The 24,662-nt window shown below is 37.6% G+C and overlaps 1 protein-coding gene across 1 annotated transcript in view; it reads right to left on the bottom strand.

Moving 5' to 3' along the window:
* The window catches only part of LOC121922729 (pro-neuregulin-1, membrane-bound isoform-like), a 651,075-nt gene that overhangs the window by 131,967 nt on the left and 494,446 nt on the right, over positions 1-24,662 (bottom strand). The window contains 2 exon segments of the mRNA XM_042452467.1: positions 18,434-18,484; positions 20,368-20,415. Of these exon segments, the coding sequence (XP_042308401.1) occupies positions 18,434-18,484; positions 20,368-20,415 (99 nt within the window).

Genomic DNA, 24,662 nt, shown 5'->3' with positions numbered 1-24,662 from the left:
CAGATTTTTCACAATACTGTACCAACATTTGGAAAGGCAATTAATAATTTGCAAAAAGAAAATGGTGTTGCTACATCAGTACTTTTGAAGACTAATCTCTTTTATTCAAGGGACAATATTTACATGGGCTGGGAGGTGATCATCCATGCAAAATGTGAAAAGGATAACAAAATGAAATAGCACCATAATTCAAGGCAACTCCTTGTTCCCAAAGACCTAAGGTGAATTCTGCACCAATGTTACTCAGGCCTGATTTTCCAGATCTGTTCTTGTTTTGGGGTCTTTACATTTGCATGGTTTTATCCTTCTAAAGAAAAAGCAATTTCTTAGCTCATGCTAGCTGGCTTAATTGCGAGCATAATACCTCTTTCATGTGGTCTTATGCAGCCCATGTTCATTTCTATAAGATTCATGCAGGAAAATGTCCTTATCAGATAGTATGCTCAATGGTGGTCTGGCATTTTTGGTTTCCTTACTGCTTCACATATTTACCTTTCATTACACATAAAATTTCACTGATATATAGGATTAAATTCCAGGATAACTGTTTTGTGCACTGCAGCATCTGAATCAAGTACTTGCATAATTTTGCTCTCTTAACAGACTTTTAAAAGAAGAATGCTTTTATGCAAGTGTGTAGAGGTTAAACTAATGAAAAAAAGTCTATTAAAAATTGTATGGTAATATCTAATGTGCCATGAGATATATTCAAAAAAGCTAATTCAACTCAGAGAAGCTTAGTTGTTACCTAATTTCTAAGTTTTGTTGTTGTTGTTTCTCCTGCATTTCTTTAGAGACAAACCTAGCAACTCTTCTGAAACTATGTCCCTGACTAAAAATATTATCGGGAAAGCTACTTAATTTCTGGGTTGTTATATAAAGGTCATGAATACCCAAATCATTCCTATTGGATATTACTTTGCTAACATTACTCTAGCACAGAACTGCACAGAACTGAGTAGCATATGACAAGGTACTTCTTACTACTGACAAAAGTAGAAACTACTTTCAGGGACCATGATTAATTTAAAAAATTCAAATCTCCACGTACACTTTAAAGCACCAATCCATGCCTGATGCACATACTGCACAATCACCACTGATATTTGAAAGATTTAAGATCCATAAAATTTTACTGAAATGGGAAATGTTAGAAGAGGACATCATGACATGTATTCTGTTATGACAGGGGTACTACTAAGTGGTTCACCATACTAAAGGTTGGTGTAGAGGTTGAAAAGAAAGTTAGATTTTACTTCAAAGATTCAGTTGGAAAGAATACAGTATTATAGGGCTTTATTGAGAAAGGTCTTCCAATATAATGGAAAGCATTCATAAAAGAAAAAAACAAAAACAAAACAGTCTTTAGGAAAACTTCCAGTGCAAGTGAGAATGCAAGTAACTTTTACTGCCATTAATCCCACTGGCAAAGTAATAGTATGCTGACTTTAAAATAATAATAAAACAGTGCTGGCTTGCCTTACCCAGGGGATCTGTTCCGGATGGACACGGACACACACACACACACACACACACATCTGGGTAAGGAAAATACTGTGTATGATTGATCCCCATTGAAGATAATGGGGCTTGTGCATGTGCCCTGGCGCGGCGCTGCACATGTGCCATTGCAAGTTTTGTCACATGGCTTTCAATGTAAGCTGAAAGCCACATATAGTGTGTCTGCGTATGACATGGGCACACTGTACATTTAATCTTATTCTTACCATTAAAGCTGTTGGAGATTTTAATTATCCAGCTGCTGACCCTTAAATCAAATTCATCATGCTTGCCAGCAGCTTGTAAATACTGGATAGTGATGACCTTCTCAGAGACAAAGTATGTGCTCAAAAGCTTTGTTGTACATTATATTAGGGCATGTTACAAAATAACAAAGTAAAAATTAACACCCTGGGACTAGAGCTGACCACCAATCCCAATTAGAGAAGGCCCTGCAATTAATAGAGTTTAAGTGATGATTTATCATTCAGCAATTAGTTCAATGAGTTTATTCTAGCTGAGACTTCCAAGAGGTTTAAGAGCTTCTAACCCTGAGTACTGTTGATGCCTTCATTGCAGAAAAAGGTGAAAGAGACATATAGTAACAAACAAAAATTACATTTCTGGCTAATTTAAACATGCTACATTTTACTGAGTACCTGCAGACCACATTTGTCCTAAAATAGTATCAATGAAGAATCATGGATCCATGCAGTACTGTATCTGTGTAGTTCATGAAAATTGCTATGTACTTCCAAAAAGAAGGTTTGTGTATCTAAGAACACCATGGAAGGTGTAAAAAGTTTGCTTATTACTTCATTTAAAACAATTTTATCCCAAATTTTAGCCATAGTTCTCAAGGTTTCAAAAGCATTACTAAAACATGACTAAAGACCTAAATAAAACTCTAACAAAACACATTTAAAGAAAACTGATTAAAGTAATGGCAAAATTCAAATAATTAATTTCAACAAACATCTAGGTAAGCCAAATTTTTTTAACCAGGCTTTCAAAGTGATTCATCAAATAAAATCAAATTATTAGACTTACTGAATGAATGAGACTTGTTAAGACAACTCATTTGTAAATCTCCTTGATTCAATGGGCTAACTTATCTGGATTGCTTGTTTATTCACTAGTTCAGTGAATAAAACTACCAGTAGTTCTCAAACATAGTTCTAGGTTTCTATTACTTTAAATTAATGGCCATCAAATTCTTCACAGATTCTGACTGTAGAAAATATCCCAAACCCAAGATTCAATCCATCACCCAAGAAAATAAAAACAAGCTCCAATTTATTGGAATCATTTTACATCATATCCTAAGCACTGAAACAGAATCTAATGCATCCTGGTTTAACCCCAGTACCCACATCTAACAGAAAATGCTTAACACATCAGAGCCTAGCACTAGCTTTTTAATAATTTGTACCATTTTGTAAAGACATCTTTACATTTTTAGTCTGTATTTTCTAATAGCTTATTCCCACAGTATCCTTTTTTTAAACTCTTAGGGATAAAGTTATTATGTTAATCACTTCCAACTAATCCAGCTGTTCTATATTCACTGCTTTCACTACAGATTTTAGAAAATACATGTATATCTGAAAATATTAAACATATTTTAACAAAACAAACAAAAGTACAAAATAAACATATTTACTTCATATTTAGAAAATAGGAAAACATTTTTTACAATAAATTTATGTGATTAAAATCTGCAAACTTCAACTATATATATTGAAAGACAACATTTCAGAAGTTGGGGAACCATCTGCCAATGTCATCAAACTAAGGACCCATTCTGTAATATGTTGAAAATCCAAACAGTCATTAAACTACACTGTCTAGTTTGGCTTTGATCATGTCTATAAGTATATATGAAGCAGGAGGCAGGGGCAGATACCCATATCAAAATCTTTCTTCTCTGCTAGCAATAACATAGCAAGAATATATTACAAAGCACTTAAGAACATGGAGACATTTGCATGTTTCATAGCAATCATAACAGCAGCAAGGGGGTAACTTTAATACCACATTTGCAATTTCATTCACATGGCCAAGAAATGCATGCAACATCCTTTGTGCAGAGGATTTCCAGCAAATAATTTCAATGCATTTACATAACTTAAATAAAGAAAACCTTTCTCATCCTTTTTCTTTTCTTGCTTTTCAAAGGTATACCAGACAGCTTGATGTAGAGTTATAAATTTTTTTGAAACTGTAATATGAATGTATTCAGAATGCTGCTTGATGCATTTTTTCTGCATCTAGAGTCTTGACATTTATTAGTGCATATATAAAGAAAGCACAATCTGGCACAGGAGCAAGTACTTTCAAGTGAACAGAATCAATAGGAAGAAGGAAACCCTCCTTCTACTGTACTATGACATTCACATTATTCAGGGCTTGGCTTATTATATAGCAGGGGATGGGGGTGGGGAGTTTACAGGCAGCTAGGAAAATAGGCCTGCAGCAAATTAGGCAATTCTGTTTATGCTGGCTAGCTTGCTCAAGAAGTAAAATGTACCACCATCTTGCTTCTTCTGCAGTTTATATAACTGCAAACCAAGGAGGAAATGTCTATTTCACATCCACAGTAGATTTTTAAAAATGTAATCAATTGTGATTGTGACTCTGGCTTTGAAAGTGTTGATTCGTGCATGGATTTAAGCTGTTAACCCACAGCTGCTTTCATAATTATAGAGTTTTATTGTGTTGTTGTTGCCGCTGCTTTAAATTATCATAGGCTATCATCAAACAAATCCTAGGTATAAGACTATATATTATAACTAGGGTATAACTCAAAGAAAGCAACAGGTATCTATGCATTTTAAATTATGGCTAGCACTATGGCAGTAAGTATGCAATTTATTTCCTAAAATTCTCTTGAATCATACAGTCTATTGTACAGTACAAAATGCAGAAGAGGCAAAGGAAACTGCTTGAATCCCAGACTGGGAAAAAGATGGGATATAAATAAATCTAACAGCAACAGTTACAATAATACTTTCTACCTCTATTATTGGTGGGAAGGACCCAGAATGTGAGTAGCTTGGCCAGAGTCACTAACAACCTTGGGAACATCTCTCCTCAGCTGAATCATGTGCTCCCTTTTGGGAAAGAACATATGAGAAATTAATGGGCTTGAACAGACAGGCCAAAATAAAGCTGCTTCGGGTCACTTTGGAGGTATGTATGCTGTTTAAATGATGCATGTGTCCTAAGAGGCCGGAAGCCATGCCAAAGCCATGCGTCAGTCCTAAGGACTGGAGTGCAGCTTTGGCGCAGCTTCTGGCCTCTTAAGATGTGTGTGTCGTTTAAACAGCATACCTCCAAAGTGACTCAAAGCAGCTTTATTTTGCTCTGTCTGTTTAGGCCCTAATATCATCTTCTTAATACTCCAGTTATTTACAAATGTCCAGATGGAACACGTTTGAGCTGGGGAAAAGAACTGAACTGCTTTTTGTCTTCTGTATCAATAAATTAAGTTTAGAAACTCTCTTAAAGTACAAATGCTCAGTTCTCACAAAAATAGAAATACCGCTGAGTTATTTTAGTGCATCACACAGACAGACTAGAGTCCCTTTTAGGATGTTAACAGCAAGAACACGTTATCATGCTCAACAGCAGAAGGGGGGGAAGGGGGATAGGAGGAATAATCCTTTAATCTTCCTCCTTTAACAAGCACCAACAATATTACAACATAGTTCTTAGGAGTTGATGTGGGATAATTAAAATCATGTACCTAGCATCTAATCAGGCAGTACTATTACAGATAACCCTCTGCATTACAGTCCTTCCTCCATCTCCTCCTTACCATCCTCCACACTCCAACCAGCATCCTTCAGTACAGGAAGCTTAATATATTATGCATGTGGTTGCAGAGGCTAGGAAGTCTATATATGTCATTTACCTTTGAAATAGTAAGCTATAGTTATTGGCAGAGGGAAGCATGAGCCTGTGCATTAGGTGATGAGACAGACCTAGAGTCTTGCCAAACAGAATAGCTAAGTAATAACAAATAATTTTGGGAAACACATAGACATAGTTTGGTGGGAACAACTGTGCTTGCAGAGCCGAGCAGACAACCTCAAATTATTCCTGTAGCAATTAACTGATTTCAAGAGGCTTGCACATTTCCTTTGATCTATTAATGTGATTAAGTGCAAGAGTATTTATTCAGCAATTTCCAGAAGGCACGTGATGAGAACAGCGACAGAGTTTAGCACCTACATGAGAACAGAATACATAAATACACAAACTCTTTTTTTTAAACCCTGTCACTCATTATATCAAGAACAACGAAACTGTCATAGATAGGTCAGCAACACTTCCTGGTATGCTGAGACCCAACATTGTAATACACATTTGCTATGTTTGAACCATCATGTGCAGTCATTACATTTCATGCAGATTTACTCTAGTAGAACAACCTCACGTGTTCAATCTACTAAGACAATCTTAAGTGCACAATGTACCTTCAAGGCATGGTTTTCCCCCCTAAACAATCAGTATCCAAAAGTCGCACCATGTGTTGCATTATCAAAACACACAAGATACTTTCTGATTGCAAAGCACTTATCTTAAAGGAACCACAATGTAATACTATAAATTTAAAACAATTTCTTAACAATATATTAACAGAAAAATAGTCATGTTAGTCTGCTTCAGCCAAACAGACAGAATTGAATTCTGCTATAAGCAATTTCATCTTTCCAAAGTACAGCAGATTTTAAGAAGTGATAGAAAAAAGGAGCTTTTTTTACAGCCTCTTTTTTCATCTTATACATTTCAATCTTTAATTCAAACTCTCATTAGCATTGTGCCATAACAGCTGGTGGTATTTCCCCAGACTTAATAGTTAGTGGATTTTTTCCCTGTTGTCCATGTGAATCTGAGCCCATGGCAGGAAGAGCAGCAGTCTTCCGTTTGAATGATGGCTCCATCTGTCCCATGTGGCCATTGATTACCAGCAACCTCTTTAGCTAGCTAGACTCTGACAGCTGACATATAGTTTTCCTACAAATGTCCTTTGCTGTGTGTGGTGTGTGTCAGAAGAGAGCCTGGCTGATATGGAGATCTTTTATCATTCTTTACACAAATCCTATTAGGGAAAAGGGATGTTTGCTAACAAAATCAAAGTGTAACTCCCCTAATTTGCTTTGTTACCACTCAATCCTGCCCTCCCCCACCTCAAAAGGTCACTAAAAAATTCCACATGGGAAAACAGGTCTGCTGAAGCTAGAACCAAGAAGTATAGTGCAATACCCTAAAAAAACCTAACACCTACATAGACAACCCTTTATCAACACTGTCATTAGTTTATAGCTCTCTCATTTAACATATATACTCGACTATAAGCTGAAACAAAGGAAAACAATGCCAAAAAATTACAAAATTCCAGCAGGCATAACTATTTGCTGTCACATTAAAGGATGAATGGAAGAGGGAGTAGAGAGGGGTCAGTGCTTTCAGGACAGATAACACTCTTGCCTTTCTCTGCATGCGATGGTTTTCTTTTTATAAGAGTCAAAGTACAGCACTTACACATGGATAAGTCGACAGGTTTATTTTGGTTAATTTTTTGACTAAAATTTCTAGACTTACACACGAGAATACATATGGATAGAGAAAGGAAAATGGAAAACAATGAGATGAAGGGCCATAAAAAGTTAGAGGATTGGTAGGTCATCAAATAGTAAAAGGATGCATTATTTTGCAAAGCCCTATATATACACTATATATACAATATATGAATGGATTGTTGATGTTTATGAACTAAATGACAATGTTTTTGACTTGCATTTGTTCTAGGATTTTAGAGGACTAACTGTCCTTCTGTTCTCTCCAGTACTGTATTATAAAACAAAAAGAATGCCTCTCCCCAAAAGGCCTGTGTTAATTAAAAACCCCAATTTCATTTATTAATCTTATTTTTTAAAAAAATACTTATATCAATCATGCCCTCTACCCAAAGATCTCAGGTTGACATACAACAAAACCAATCTAAAGAATTTAAAACAATGCAAATAATAAATATTAAAAGGTTGAAAATCATACTAAACAAATATAACAAGTTAAAAAGACAGATTAAAAGAGTTTAAATTATTTAAAATGAATTATGACTATGGACATTCAAGGGCTTTTGTAAAACCTGTTAGGTCACCAAAGCTTCCATGAACCACTATTTTTTCACACGGTCTCTGACTAACAGCACCGTTGGCACCAACTGGACCACCAAGGGAGAGTGTGTTCCATACCTGGGGTACCACAGCAGAGAGGGCTCTCCCCCATATCCTCCCAAAGCATATTGCCCTGAATGATGGGACACAGAGGAGGGCTCCTCCAGCACATCTTCAACCTTGGGCAGGAGTCATATGTAGAGAGGTACTCAGTGAAGAATCAAGGTTCCAAACTATTTAGGGCTTTAAATGTCATTATTGGTGCTCTGAATTTAGACACAAGGCATATAGGCAGCCAGTGTAATATGGTTTTCATATGATGTTTTCGTCAGCAGTCTACCTGCTATATTTTGCACTAGCTGCAGTTTCCAAGTCATTTACAAGTGCACTGCAGTAATTTAACTGGGAAGGTACCAGTGCTTGGATGACTGAGGCTGTTGTCCAGGAAAGTCCATAGTCAAGGTTAGCCCCAAACATGGAGTCTGCCCAGGTCTCCAGTGACAAATGTGGACCTAAGAGTACACAAATGCTCTCTCAGGGATGGTGTAACATGATCCCAGGCAGATACTCTACCCAGTTCTTAGACCTGATAACCAGTAATCCACAGAGCCTCAGTTATCCACTTCAGTTTATTGGTCCTCAAACAGCCCATCAGAACACCCAGCTTCTGGTTCAGAACTGCATAGTCTCAACTAACTCTGAGGGAGCTGGGTGTCATCAGCATACTGAATTTGAACTTTGCCAAAAGTTCATCCTTATCAGAATTATATTACCTGTGACCAAATCTTTTTTAAAGGATTTTGTTTTGTGTACTGGATTTTAAAAAATAAGTAGGGATGGCCCAACCATTAAGAAAAGTGAGTCAGCCATTTCAGGCAGCAGATTATAGGTGCCATGAAAGACCATTAACCCCGGCTGTATCTTTGTGCCCCCTTCTGTAACAGGTTCAGACTGTCCACAGTTCTCAGAGCTATAGGAAAGTTTAGTGTAAGAAATCTCACTGAAGGAAGGCTCAGTGTGGTGAAGTCTTAATTGAAACACTGGTACAAGAATTCATATTTTGATAGTTGGGAAAGAGGGGGGGAAACTATCAAGTGGTGTAGGCAGGAGAAGGAAGACCATCAAGAAAAGGGAAAAACATACAAGTGATTAGATATGCATGTATTCATGGAAGTGAAACAATCACCACTCTCAACACCCATAATCCTTAAATCATACAATTTATTTGAAGGCCACAACTTACTTCTTGACATTCTAAATGAGCATGTTGTACCTGCCTGCTATGCATTTTCAACTGACTGAGGATAGTGGGCAATTACAAGGCAGTAAGCTATGTCTAATCGTCAAATACATCAAAAAAGTAATATAAAAACAAGGAAGATCTGGCATTACTGTCATGCAAAATACAAACATTTTCTCCTGCTCTGTACAAATAACAATCTCAACACTATGAATTATAAAATAAGATTTTAAAAAACTGTCAACTGTCTCACAATTTTCAACATTTTACAAATGAAAAGCAGGGAAGTTGCAATGATTTTTTCCCCTTGGTATTTAGTCAGGAAAGTTGACTGAAATGAGGCTGTTAAATCAGCAACCAGGCTAAGGAAGCAAAGCATTGTAGGAAAAGTAATAGCAACCAGGCTAAGGAGGTCTCATCCTTTCAGGTGCTCTAATATATTTATTATCTGTCTTCTAAATTTTAAGACACAGTGCATGCTTCAGTTTGACGAAGGAAATACTTTTAATAAACAGCTTTTTCCTAAAGAATATTGGTGTGTTGTTTTTTTTACTTTTGGCTTTTTAAAATTATTTATTGTTTTCATGACTAAACTCCTTGAATTTTTAAAAACTGAAAGATGGTGTGTGTGTGTGTGTGTGTTTAAACAACCTGCTTAAACATACAAACAAACATGTACTGAAGGAAGTACCATTAAGTACTGTATCTTAAAGGAATGGTACAGCAAACACTTCATTTTACTTTGTTTGTTGACAACTTTTGTATAAGAACAGGAATTCCAGGTTTCAATTATAGCAATTTGTTCCCTCATGCATGGTAATGCCATTTTCTTTTACTCTCTCTTGTTGAAATTATAAATCCATGTAAAATAATGTTTTTGCTATGATATGGAGGCATCAAATATGAACGTAACAATTTTCTGCAAAGCGTATATGCTGTTAAACAATTTCATCCTATTATGCATCCAATTTAAAAGTCTTCATACCTTTAAAGATCACTGTTTACTCCTCCATCTTAAACGCTACATTTTCAACTTTGCTTCTGTCCTAAGTGAGCTGATCCATTCTTGCTTGCTGATCATTTCCCTGACAATTCCCAATCAAAAACAAGTACATAATACTGTCTCTCTGCACCCTTTAAAATCCTTCCTCAATTACTCCCTTTTCAGGCATGACTTAACCCTCATCCCCAATTTTTCATTCAAATACACACTTCCAAACCACTAACCTGATACTTAGGAGAGAATGCAACTCTTCCAGAATAAATGGCCACTACTTAGCTTGGCCAGTGAACCACTTACTGCATTCTTCTTTGGACTTTTTCCAGCTCAATACAAAGCCAAAGGTGCAGAAAATGCACTGCCTTGGATTTAAAAAGAGAGAGATCTGTGTGCTATTCACAATTTTGTGACATCTCAGTCCATACTCTGGATGACCTATCTCAGTGGTTTCTTAAAGATGATTAAGCAGCATTAATTGTGGGGGCTCTTTAGAACTCATAGCATAACTGACATATGGAAAAGCTTCAGTTTTCAACACAGCCTTTTGAGATTGATCACTGTAACACAGTACCTGCAGTGGCCAGCTCAAACAGCCCTATCCGAGGGATACCAGCATCAACGGTATTACAGCTGCAAAGAGGTCTAAGAGTCAACAAGATCACACTGTCCTGGTTCAGTTCTGAGTGAAATGGGTCTAGAAAAACAGTTTCATTACAGAGATACTTAAGCTCAACTGCATTCATCTGCTTGAACATCTTGTCCATGCTAGCAAATGGCCTACTAATGTTTATATCGTCATGTCTGGATTATGTTTATTCTAGAATTGACTAATTATTTCTCATTTTAAAGAAGCTGATGTCATAACTACCAATCATATATCTTGTTACCTTTGTCTTTAGATTTCTCTTTTCACTATCAAACTTTATAACTCTTACAGGAAATTCTATTCTCTTTCTTCTTCCTTTTATTGTAAGATGCCATGTGTGATGAATGTAATGAATAATAATAAACAGTTTAGAGCAGCCTACATTATTCACATTTTAAAAGGACCAAGGATCATAGTCCCATACAAACCTGCCCCCACATAGGCTCAATATTCTAGAGAAATTTATATTGACAACCTGTATGGCTTCATCTGTAAGCCACACATTAATTCTTTACACCCGTGGTGCCTGTGTCATCTCTGGCATATGAAGCCATTTAGGAAGGCACATGGAGAGATGAAAGGATGGGGAAGAGGAGGAACAGGTGCGTGCTTGTTCCTCCTCTGCCCCAGTCCTCCTGTGCCTTTAGCTGCCTCTCCAGAGATAGCTAAAGACCCAGGAGGGCAGAGGGGAAAAGAGGAACAGGCACATGGAAAGAGTATGGATTGCTCCCCTTGCCAAATTTTCTAACCTGAACCCTTCATGTTACCAAGTCCAACAGTTTCAAGGAAGATTATTAAGTTAAAATAGTCTGTTTTTTTTTTTAAAAGATGGTACAAATCCACATTTCACCTAAAAAGGGCAGATTCATCCTTATGCACAGAGATTTTCAAAGAAGGACTTAGTACAGTGGTTCCAAGATCCCCCATGGATAACAAAATCCGTGGATGCTCAAGTCCCATTAAATATCATGACATAGCAAAATAGTGTCCCTTATAAAAAATGGAAAATCAAGGTTTCATATTTGAAATTTATACTTTTTTGGAACATTTTCAAGCCGTGTATGCTTGAATCCATGTATAAAAAATCCGTGTATAAGAAGGGCTGATTGTAGTTGGGCCTGCAACTTCTGCTGTACCTTATATCAACTAAACATAGGAAAGTTTTAAATGGATCATCATTTCTTGGTCAGTTAGTTTAGAGTGAGGGCTGCTTCACAGCTTATTTTTTTTAGGTAAAACACCAAACCTCTCCAAAATTTGTGATGGTTTTAACATAGGTGGGTTACAGACGGGCAGGAGAAGATGTCTTGGAGGTGTATTCAGCTGAATACGGAGCCTCCAGACGGCCCGCCCCGGGGGCGTGCTTCAGGTGTTGGGGCTTCCACACGGGGGGCAATGAAGACGCCTCACCTGGGTCCGTTTCGGACCCGTAGCTTCCATACTGGCGCCTCGGAGGACGCCGCAAAAAAAGAAGCAGCTTCCGCACGGGCGGCCCAAACCACGGCTTTTTTTTTTCTTTTGCCGGCTGGCGGATGCGCAGCTGCGCAGCTGTAGTGCTAAGCAGCGGCGGCAGAAAGCCTATGGGCACATTTAAAGCACCCAAGCCCCTTTAAACTTTTTCCCCTGCCCTGGCCAAGAACAAAGGTGGTCTCCTGCCAACTGGTGATCAGCTGGTGTTGGCATCCTTGTCCGCTTGCACAATTGCCAATGTCACCAGCATCATGGATGCCTCCTCTCCTTTGTTCTCTGTGGTTTTCCTGAAGCTGCAATCCACAGCCACGGCTGTCGCCGCTGCCACCGCCATCTTCCCCGCCTCCTCTGCCCCCTCCACCCCCTCCGCCTCCATTGCCGCTGCAATGGAGGTCCCATCATCCACCACCATGACAGCTGTAGACTTGGATGACAGCAGCAGTGATGATGATGATGGCACAGAACAGCGAACGGCAGTGGCTGCCATAGCGCTTGATCAGGCTACTGTTGGCGGTGCTATGGCCCTGGCCAGAGTGGCACGTCTCCGCCGATGCTGGAAGGTCCCTGCATCTCAAGACTTGTGGTGGCTAGTCTGTTGGGTCTGATGCTTCCATCACTTTTAATGAAAGCATGCAGCTCCTTGTAAAAGGGTGGGGGGGCGCCCTTCGTAGTACCTCTGGCCTGGGCATCTCTGTATTGTTTGTATTGAGATTTCAGCGACTTGCATTTTCGGCGACACTCCTCCAAAGTTCTGTTGTGGCCCTTGGCTCTCATGGCTTCTTCCACTTCTCGATATGTGTCAGCATTCAGGTAGGACTGCTCCAGTTTCTGCAAAATGTTTGGCTGGGACCATATAGCTATCAGGCCAACCGTCTCAGTATGAGACCAAGACGTCCCCCTGCCTTTTTTCGGGGTGCTGGTGGATGGCTGTGCCATCCTGCCTGGTGGCAAAGGGGAGCCGCCACACAGCTGTGCCAGGAGCAGCCGAACTGTGCCCGTTCCCAGGTGAAAATGGCGCAGGAATGTGTATAGGGGGTCACTTTAAATTCCAAACTTTCCCTTATCACTTTCTACAACCAAAACATCCGCCGGCAAAACGTACAACTTCCCACGATTCTAGCAACGCATGCGCACAAGTGGCTCTAGGGTTAGGCTTACGAGACTTAAAATGCGCCGCAGCTGTGCCGCAGCTTCCACAGCTGCATGGCAGCGGACGCTGCAATTAAAGCCTGACTGCAAACCGTGCATGTCCCGGACCCCGACCCATTATGCGATGCAGCTGACACGGAGCTTTTAAACCGGCAACTTATATTTGCGGCGTAGCAATTCTGACATATCGGTGCAGCAGCTTACATACGGAGATGCACAGGTACGCCGCAAATCAAAAAGAAGCGGAAAAAAGCAGCACCTTTTTAATGCCGCTTCTTCCCGCTTGGGGCGTGCGGGGGGCGTGTTCATGACGGCATTCAGTTAAGGCTCATCTGAAGGCTCTACCTTCATGACGTCATGAATACACCCCTTTTGCCCGTCTGTAACCCGCCACAGTTTAAAAAAAAGCTTTCTTAAAGCCAAAGGCAATCCCTGTTGGCATAATATGCAAGTCGAACAGTGGGAGAACAAAACAGGAATGCTCATTTCTAAAGGCTTACGGCTACAAGCAAAAACATTTTTACATTGTACTTTAAAAAGGGATTTTCTCAAAACAAGAACACTAACAAGAAAGAAATTACACAAGGGATTACAGAAGGATACTGCAAATTAATGCAGCCATGACAATTAATATCCACTATACTCTGCTGCCTTTGGTTCTTTGTTTGAGCAGATGAATTCAACATAGAAAGAGCTTCCAAAAAGGCTACAATACAAGTGTGGCATCCTTGAGGACTTAAAAATGGACTGAGGAGATGTTTGTCACAAAACCATGGGCTGCAGTTTCATGGCCTGTGGCTTACAGAGTGTCCCTTAGGCAAGTTACTATTGCTCAGCCAAATCTACCATTCATATTTGTGTGTGGGTAAATGCTGTTGCGATACAGCTTTGTAATGATGGCATTATGTTATTTATGCACCGAAGTTTTGGGTGGTGTCATTTTATTTTATTTTTTGTCACATTCCTTTTTGTACATTCATATTTATGAAAACAAAAAAAAAACTGGGAAACATGTATTCACTGTAGAAGAGTAAAAGAAAATGAGGTCCAACGTGTTGATGGTGCAAAAACTTTATTATCTTAAAAAGTTCTCAACTAAGTGGACACTCTGCCCTTCCTTCTAATACAGTGGATCCTTGTTATACGCTGGGGTTTGGTTCCAAGATCCCCCGTGTATAACAAAATCCGTGTATGCTCAAGTCCCATTAAGTATAATGACACAGCAAAATGGTGTCCCTAATAAAAAATGGAACATCAAGGTAAATGTATACTTTTTTGGAACATTTTCAAACCGTGTATGCTTAAATCCGTGTATAAAAAATCCGTGTATAAGAAAGGCCAACTGTACTCAAAATGTCCACATTGTTGAGAGTGCAGACTGCAAAGCCAGAAATTTCTCGTATTAGCCCCTGAAGAAGGCCAACTGGTGACAAGGGCGAAATGCATGGGGCTTTTTAAGATAATAAAGTTTTTAGACCATCAACAGCATGTGGGATCTTGTTTTCGTTTACTCTTCTACATATTGGTTTAGGAAATCTGCTGTAAGTTATATTGTAAGCCTTCTTAGGTACCATTTTGGGAGAAAGGATGGCTATTGAATGCATTAATAAATCTTCTCAGTTTATAACTCAGCCCCAGAATCAGGTCTTGAGTTTTTGTCCTACATAGCTTGAATTCACCTGAACGGCTCACAGCTGTGACCAGGTGAAGCAAAGAGTCACCTATTTTCTCCCCCACAAGATCCTGCGAGCCTACTTGTATTCCAAACCTCCAGCAAGACTGCTCAGTAGTGGGAGAGAAGCACTCCGTACATGTTCAGGAACAGAGTTATGATATCCACACTGGAAAACATGCTTCAAGATTAAGTCCTGTTTCAACATTACTGCTAAATTACATCAACTCATTCCCTTCACCACTCTCCCAACCCAGCTTTTTATTTCTGGTACAGGAGACGGTCCATGGAGATGACACCATGAATTAATGTATTGGGTGACACCAACCGTAGTTGGTGTCTGGCACTGATTCAGGATTTCTTAAGGTGCATAACACTTAATCATAAAAACCAACTAAATGGACAATGCCATTCAAATCTAGTTTACTGCTCATCATTTCAAACAAATCATCCATATTTAATAAATCTTAAAAAATCAAAAGTAAGTAATTTGTTGTTATATGGTAAGAAGCAAGCCATAAATTTCAGAGGTGTTGTTTTTTATTCTCTGATCATTCAAGCTATCAGTTTTCTTCATCCTAATCACAGTAACTTAAGATGCAAGCAATTATATATCAAAAACTACATGGATTCTGACTGTAACCTTTCTTATCCCAAACATATTTTCAAAGACCTGCAGAAATCCCAGAAAATGCTAATTAAAAGAAGGTGAAAAGCTAAATACTGTGACATGTTTCACAACAAAACTCAGTGATGGTGAATTTCTTTTTAGGAACAGTTTCTTTTACATAAACAGATTTCCTCTTCTATTTTTTTCTTATGGTTTTATAATTGTTCTGAAGATTCGGTACAAATATATACTGTTACAGAAAGAGAATAAACCTGCTAAGTCCTCATGGTATTTGACACAAGTTGCATGAACACAGTGAAATAACAGTGTGCATCATTCATGTGAAACTTTAATAATCATTTTGCTCCCAACCAAGGTTATCTGAATTTAAGCTATGTTGAAACTCTAAAAATCTTTTCATATTCAGAATTAGTAAGTAAACTTTTTTACAGACTGTTTCCACCTTTCCATGTCTTTCAGCATATCAAACAATTATAAAACTGGTAACTTTGCAGTTTGTTTTTGGATGGCAGATTCTGATCTCTAATTAGTTTCAAAATGTGGAACCCTAGAGATTCCTCTTACATTAGTTTAAAGGAAAATAAATGTAGCTATTTTATTGGGACATTTAGTAAATTTACCTTTCTTTTTTGTGGCTGCCAATAAAAGTTTATTTTTCCCACATTGCAAAACGCAAGTGCGTGCACACATACACAACTATAAATATACAAATATTTAACATTCTTGTTAAAAGGACCAAATAATGCAGAGTCTTTTTTTAAAAAAATGCAAGTAAAACCTCAGTTCTTATTTTTAAGCATACTTTGTTCAGTTCTCCTCCCAAGTAGATGAAGATGCTTTGAGGGAAGGAATTATTTTACTTCTGCTGTAGCTACCAGTGTGAATTAAGGGCAGCTATATATAGATCAACTGCAGTTTTGCACGATAGGTTTTATAAAACATGGGAGCTGTCAAAATGGATAAGCCCAATGGTCTATCAGGTTTAGAACACTAGACATGGGCAACTGTTAAGAAAAGATAATTAATTAGAGTTGGGAAGGAGTGATGGACTCCAAGCTCTTAAAATTATCACACTGGACTAGTCAAATCCTGTTAGAGTTGGACTGATGGGTTACTTTTCTTAGAGCTGTGTCAGTGAAGTGTTGCTTGCATGCCACTGTCATCTCTTCTAGCAGGTAGGCATTATTTTTTCTTAAAATGTGGCACATGCTTCCTCCATGGAGGTCAAGGGTGGTACAGCTGGCCCTCTGTATCCATGGATTCTTTATCCATTGATTCAACCATCTATGGCTTGAAAATATTTTTAAAAATAATTGCCAAAGCAAACCTTGCTTTTACCATTTTGTATAAGACACCATTTAACTATGCCATTGTATGTTATGAGATTTGACCATCTATGGATTTTGATGGGCAGTCCTGGAATCAAACCCCAGCGGATACCAAGGGTGCGTTGTATATGGTTTGTCCACCATTTTACCTCCAAACTAAACTTGTGAGGTATATTAGCTTGAGACAGTGATAGGCTAAAAGGGAGCTAATGAACTGCAAGGCTAAGTGAGTAAATTTCACCAACTGAAGTCCAGTACTTTAGCCATCACATACTATGGCTCTAGAATGTTACTGTCAAGTATCCAACTCTATAGTCACAGGGGAATAAAACCTACAGCCTATATAATAATCATACTTATCATGTAATATTTTATGATGTAAGTTCTCCTAACTGCTTTAAACAGACAAGAGATAAAATATATTCTTTAACTCTGAGTTACTAATTGACTCTGTGTCTTCTGCAAGCACACAGGGAAAAATGAAAATGCCTTTTTATATGAAAAAGTAAAGTAACTTTTGCAACTAAACAACATGAAAAAGAAATTCCCATACCATTATATTTCCTCCAAATCCAGGTGAAACTAATCAAATTAGTTAAGAATGTTCCTTCTGTTCAAATGCATTCTACTCTGAACAACTTAATCATTGTCTTTTCTTTGTCTCAATATTTCTCCTTTCCTAGCACAGTTACCTTCAGACGTCCAAAATACCTTCTGTGCAACTTTACCTATACTGTCCCCTTTTGACTTTTGAGATCATGAACATGGAATGCAGAGATGTAGCATACCTCCAGGACATAACAGGACATAACATGACATCAGTGTGCCATGATACCAATATAGCAAGGTGCACCACCACTTAAATCACTCTTAGACAATTCAGCACTCTCCTGATTTTTGAGACTAACTCCCATCAGCCACAACTACCATGTGAGCTAAATTTGGGCTGTATGGATTATCTTTCATAGTGAAGCTTCATTGAAGTCATGCTTGGAAAAAAATGTGAAGAGACAGCAATCCAATAGATATAGTCCAAAACTTCTAGAGATTGTGGGAGTGAGAAAGGCTGTCCTGATTGTATGCATGATACATAAGAATCTGTGATGAGAGATTACAGTGGTTAAGGGAGTGGGCATGTTTAGATGCCCTGGCCTTATAGCTGATCGGTCCCTGCTACAGTGAATGGATAAATGTCTTTACTAACCTTGCTGCACCACAGGCTCCCTTTAAAACTGGAATGCTTTGCATGCCCAAAGATGTCTATAAGAACACTGCCCGTCATAGTATCCAAGATCCCTAGATTCAGCACATGTCAACCACAGAAGACATTCCAGCTTCCACAAAACACACTTTATTTCATCTGTTGCCATGTCAAAACTCTGTGGACTGGAATCCTGCTCATCTCTACTAGCAGCAGAATGGAAAGGGGAGAAAGACTAATTGGGGGCAGAGTTCTTTCGTCACTGGCATGCTCCATTTGTCATTTCTCCCTCTACCCAATGTTTAGATCCCAAAATAATGTCTAGAATATTCCTGTGTTTAGAACAAGTACACTGGAAATCAGAGAACCAGAAAAAAGGTATAATCTGGATTTCTATTATTATGTACTTACACGAGGAAGTATTTGTTCCTTCAGTTGAGGCTGGAATCTTGTCTGTAAGTTCTGCAACACAGAGAAGGCAATGTGATAACAAAATGTATGATTTCTATGCCTTCTTACTGGACTATGGAGCTTGCTTTTCCAAGGGAGGAAAAACAAGGCAGTGTTGAAGTCTCTAATCTAAACAAGAAAAAAATTTTATGCCCAGATCACCCTAAAAAGGAAGTGTCTATGACAAGTCGCTATTCTGGAAACATCCATGCTACAAATAGAGACCCAAAATGAGAAGATAACAGGTGAAGGTTTCTCCTTTGATATGACTGTCTAGTTATGTACGATTGTAAGGGGCGATGCTCATCTCCGTTACTAAGCCGAGGGAGCCAGCATTGTCAAAGACAGCTCCGTGGTCATCAGAGTCGATGTCTTAACCACTAAACCACAAGTTATAAAATCTTAATGTGACCTGTGTGACATCAAGAAACCTTGAGTGAACTGATATTAAAATTCATTAGTTTAAAAATGAAACAGTAAAATAAGATATAGACAAGCTGGCAAAAGAGGGTAAAGAACCAGAGTAGAAATCAGGATTCTTTACGTTTCTAAAATATTCACTTTATCTACTAATGTACAGAAGATGAACAAAAGCTGAGATGAGCACAAAATACAAGATCCTCTTAATTAAGAAAAAGATTACTCCTTGTTCACATGTATGTATGCGTAAACAAGACATATTCATGCGGCTAAATAGTCTTTGTAAAGTGAAAGAATCTCAGAAAAGTGCGAGTGATTTGTCATCTGTTCTACAGCTACAAAGATTTCAAATAAACAGAACATGCAGCAGCATGCAGGATAAGCATAAAAGATCTTTCAGAGACTGAAATTCAATCTTGTGTGGGTAGTATCATAAAAAGCAATTTACGTGAAACTTGCATGTAGTCCTATGAAAGGCGACATAAGGGGACACCAAAAGTACTGATCTGAAATGTTTCTATGAAAAGAGAGTTTGAAAGATGCACATTTATCTTTAGAAGAAAAGCTAAACTGCCATTGGCTACATATTGGGATGTAATAATCTCTCAGTCTTGATTTCAGTGAGTTTCTCCAAATCCCACATGCATTTTCGTCCTATTTTTATTTTATATCTGGTTGCCTGAGTTTCTTTTTTCTTCCTGCATTAAATTCAAATACTGTTTTCACACATTCTTCCTGAAGTACAAATTTATTTATTCAATTTGCCTAATTAAAATAAATTTCTCTCACTAAAGCATGTTTTTCAATAGTGTTTTCAATCATTCTCATGTTAGCTGCTCATATGTTAAAGTATGCGGACTGCTCTCTGCATGCTGTAATATCATGTAACCCTGTAAAATATGTAAATGCTCAAGGAGTACTTTTTTCATACTAAGTCTTGGGAAGTAGACTACTGAGATCAATGAATTTTTTTCTAGGCCTAGTTAAGAGGCAAAGGATCACTGACAGAGATCAGATGCTTATATCCTTTTAAATGATTACATTCAGCACTGCTGTGCTATAAGACAGCACATGTAATTAAAGAAGAAATAAGAGACATCTGCATCTTAGGCCAAAAAGAACAGAAGAAAAGACTTCAATGAAATAGAGGAAGAATTAGAAGAAAAAGGTTGGGGGGGGGGATGAATACCTAGCTCTGAAACCAGTAAATGGTGGTCTCCAAAATTCAACAGTATCCACTATATGTGTCTGTAGCTGTGGGACAACTTGATGTTATCTATAAAGATGAAAGAAACACTATATTCCATCTGGTATCTCACTATTGCATTAACTAAATTAAGTCAGAGTTATTATTCTGCCATGCTAATCTCTAAAGTGGCAAGAGAGAGATGTAAACTATGATGATGCAGGAACAGTTTGAGCAGAAGTCTGAATCTGTAGATTTGTTCAGAGGCAAAGAATTCCACTTGACTTACGTGAAGATGCATTTGCTCCTTTTGTCAAAACTGGTATGCCAGTGGGTTCTGAAAAAAACAAAACTAAAATCAGAAGGAGTTGCACACGTCAGTGCATTGCCATGTCTATAAAAAGGCTGCCTGTTGAAACTTACATGAAAACTAAGAGAAACAAAGCAAATTCCTAACATAAATCAAACGGTGAATTTAAATCATTAGGGAAAGGTGTTACAACTGTTCTCAAGTATCTGAAGGCATTTATGGTGCTGCTGTTATGAGAAGCAAAACAGCCAACAGCCATAGAGGGAAAGAAGTAAAGAAACAGTTCTGCTTGGGATGGCTAGTCTAGAAACCTTCATTCATTTTCTGAAACAAAAATCTTGGTGTATGTGCTTAAATACCATAAAGGCATCAGATCCTGTCTGATCTTGGAAACTAAGCAAGGTCAACTCTGGTAAGTACTTGGATGGGAGACTGCCAGTTAATACCATGTGCTGTAGGCTACATTTCAGAGCAAGGAACTGGCAAAATCACCTCTGAGTATTCCTTTCCTAAGAAAACCTTATGAAATTTGTAAGTTGACAAGCAAATTGAAGGCCTTCCCCTACACATACTCATGAACCAGAATTATTATTATTATATTTATCATACATCTTGGTGTGACTTAAGTAAAGATTGTACCATCTCCTATACAAGGGCCAATGAATGAGTAACAGAAAAACAAGGACTTTTTTGAGAGATGAATTCTTCCATGTATTGCTGTGTCATGAAAAACACATAAAAAGCTTTACTTAATTCAGGACAGAGATGCGCACAACTCTTTGGTAACATATGGACCACCTGGCACAATGACATTCTGAAACTTTTAGTCTTATCCTAGGATGATGCACTGACCATTAAAGTGGAAAGTCTTTCAGACCAACTTTTCTCAGCAGGGTATTATTATATATTCTTGATGTGTGGTATGGAGAAGTATCGTGTGTGTGTATGTGCATTCAGCATCACTAAATATGATATCTTCTTTGGGTGATACTACATCCATACTTCAACAAGAAACTTGAGAATGGCTACAAAATAATCCCGTTTCAAGATACACCAAAATCATTCTGATAGGAGTAGATAGAAAAATGTTTGACATTTGATGGAACGCGTACTGTAGACAAAAAAGTATGAACATCAGAAGAACCTTATTGACTCAAACTCAAGGCCTATCCAACCCAACATTCTGTTACCAGAGCAGCCAAACAGATATCTGCATCAAGATTAACAGTAGGAGACAAGGTGACCCTCCAACACCATACACATTTCCCATCAACTGATGTTAAGAGGCCTACTACCTCTAATAATGGAGGCAGCATATAGCCGCTGTGACTAGAAACATTCACAATCTTATCTTCCATGAATTTTCCTAAAACTGTAACTTTTTTTAGGACACCAATACAGCTTCCACCAACAAATTCAACAGATTTTCTATGCAAGTTGTAAATATGTAGTTCCTTTTGTTCTGTTTGTCTTGAATTTTCCACCACCGAGCTTCACTGGATACGAGAATTCATCCCCATGTAGTTTCTCAGCCCAAATGGCAACCCAGTTCTTTATCTCTGTCAGGCTTTTTAATATGACTAAAAGGCAGGGTACTTGATTAATTTTGCTCATTCTATGTCACAAGAAGCCACTAGCTGGACATACATAATGTTTTATGACTTCTGTCCAATGCACTCCCCAAGGCTATTCACATTAACGTAGGATTTTTCTGTATCCTCAAGTCATATGAGAATTTGAAGAATGAGAAAACTATTGTTTGTATCTACATGCCATGTTATTTATTTATGTTTTATAAAGTGTGATAAAGCCAAGAATTATGATCCCCACCACATTGCAGACTTTTCCCACAGAAAGACTATGAAAGGTGTCACTTTTTTGCACTTGGTGAAGCATGTAGGCTCAGTCTAATTCATTTCCCATAAAATTCGCAATTATTTGAAATTAGCAAAAAACTAGCAATAAAATGAAGAGTGTTTCATTTGAGCAAAATTGTTTTCACAACATCTTTTGGGCAGGGGGCTCCTTCTCATATCAGTTAAAGTGACAAAACATGGTGCTGAACTTCTTTCAATTTAGGGATTTTTTTTCCATCCCAGTCTTACAACTGTATCAATATGACTTATATCTGAACAATTATTATCATTCTGTTCTGCATTTGAAGAAGAGGGTTTATATTCACAAAATCGCATGCAAAAATAAAAACTAGTTAGCCTTAAAGATACTACCACATTTCTTCCCACCCAAAAAAATTAATGAAATTATTATTATTAACCTAATAGGTTAGTTTGTTAAATTATCAATATTTAATTATGTGTTTGTTACATGTTTGATTTTGTATTTTTGCTGTTATGTGTTTTTTATTCTTATCTATAAAATACTTGAATAAAAATTAATTTAAAAAATATTAATGAAATATTTTGCTGTTTTATTGCTTTATTATTTATTTTCTGGTTTTTACCAAAGTAAACTGCTTTGAAACTCCTTGAACTGAAAAAGGCATAAAAATACCTCAAACAGACATACAAACAAATAAATGTGTACAGCAATCCAAAAACCAGCATTTCAAAAACCATAAGGCAGCTGAAAGCAATTCTAGAGAAAGTCTGCCTGATGGTATCAAATGGATCATGTGATAAAAGAATATCTGGCACACAGTTTGAAGCAAATTGGTCTGAAATTTAAAACAGCTTTGCAATTTTTTTCAGTAGGAAAAATCCTTATGAAATTGAATATTTTACATTGAAGTGAGTCTAAAATGTACATTCTTTTAAATAAAAATACATACAAATGTGACATATGATGTATAATTTTTTAATGGAGAATTTTCCCATATCCTTTGCAGTTACTGTTTTTTGTCTGGTTTTCCTAGAAGACATTTTGGGTTGAGGAGCTACTGACGGTTCCAGATGACAATGGGTCATTTTTTTGTAGCAGCTTTCACAGCTGCTTTCACAGAAAGGATGGGTTAGTTTGTGCTATCATTTAAAAACATATAATATTCAATGTATTGAACAAACAAAAGAAAAGGCTTATCTTAGGGAACTGTCAAAGTAACAATTTGTAAGCTGCTCTGCGTGTCTTTTTGGCTGAAGGGCAGGGTTTAAATTGTCTAAATAAATAAATAATAAAAACAGGGCCACTATAAGTATCTATAATATAGGCAATGTGCCCAATATCTAGAAAAACAGGTCAACATCACAAAATTCATAATATTCCAACAGAAATGGAGAATCCCATAATTCCTGAGATAAGACTCTTTAAACATTATTGCATTAACATTTTACAGCTGGTAAAAGCTGAGCATTTGAGGGGGGGGGGGGGGGAACAGGAATGGGAAAAACAGAAAACAGGAAGAAGTTACTTGAAGGAGTGTAACACTTGCTCCATATTGCTTGCCAAAAGGCAGATGGCAACAAAATTTCTGGATGAAGCTGCAGTTGCTTTCTAACTAACTGCCAGGCTTGAAGAAATACAAGGCCCAGTCCCTCCGTCTTCCCTGTTCATAATGAAAAAAGCACTACTTTTAAGAAGACACTGTATGTTTCAGTTTTTGATGGAAACTCCACAGTGTTCTCAGGAAATTAGAAATATTCTTCCCACCATGCTTCCTCTTCTTCTGCAGATAAAAAGGATGAGGGAAGGAATAAGTACATATATTAAAGGAGAAAATGAGAAAACAGATTAAAGTTGATCCCCATAGCCCAATAAATCCTCTGAATGATCAAGCCATTGGCTGCAGCTTAAATGCAATGTATTGTTCTAGCATACAGATCCAGCCAGTTGAGACAAAGGAATTCCCTGCTCACAGTGGTAACTCAGTAGACTTGACCCCTGGCATCAGAACAGCTCTTGTCTGTTTAGGCCCTCAGATGATTTAGTGTTTAGTAAATAATGCATAACAAAAAATATCCATCAAAAATTATTTATGCTAGCATCACTGTTGCATAACTTACCAACTCTGGAATACACTTAGCAGGTGGTATTATTATTATTATTATTATTATTATTATTATTATTATTTTGACTTTATCTCCTTGAAGTTTTCAAATAATAAGTAATTGGTATAATAATTCTCTTAGGACATAAGGCAAAGGATAAGGCTGCAGCCATGTGATACAACACATGCCTTCTTTGAAAAAGCTTCTTGGCTCAATACCCATCTCCAGGTATACCTTGGAAAGACCCTCTCTGAAGTTACTTTTTGACAGTAACTAATTAAAAGGATTGTTCTGATGCCCCACCCTCAAGTCTTTAGTCCTCATTACAGTAGC

This window comes from Sceloporus undulatus, chromosome 2 (genome assembly GCF_019175285.1).
Source record: "Sceloporus undulatus isolate JIND9_A2432 ecotype Alabama chromosome 2, SceUnd_v1.1, whole genome shotgun sequence".
NCBI lineage: Eukaryota > Metazoa > Chordata > Lepidosauria > Squamata > Phrynosomatidae > Sceloporus > Sceloporus undulatus.
The sequence above is the reverse complement of the archived record's forward strand: the minus strand, read 5'-3'. Positions and strand labels throughout refer to the sequence as shown.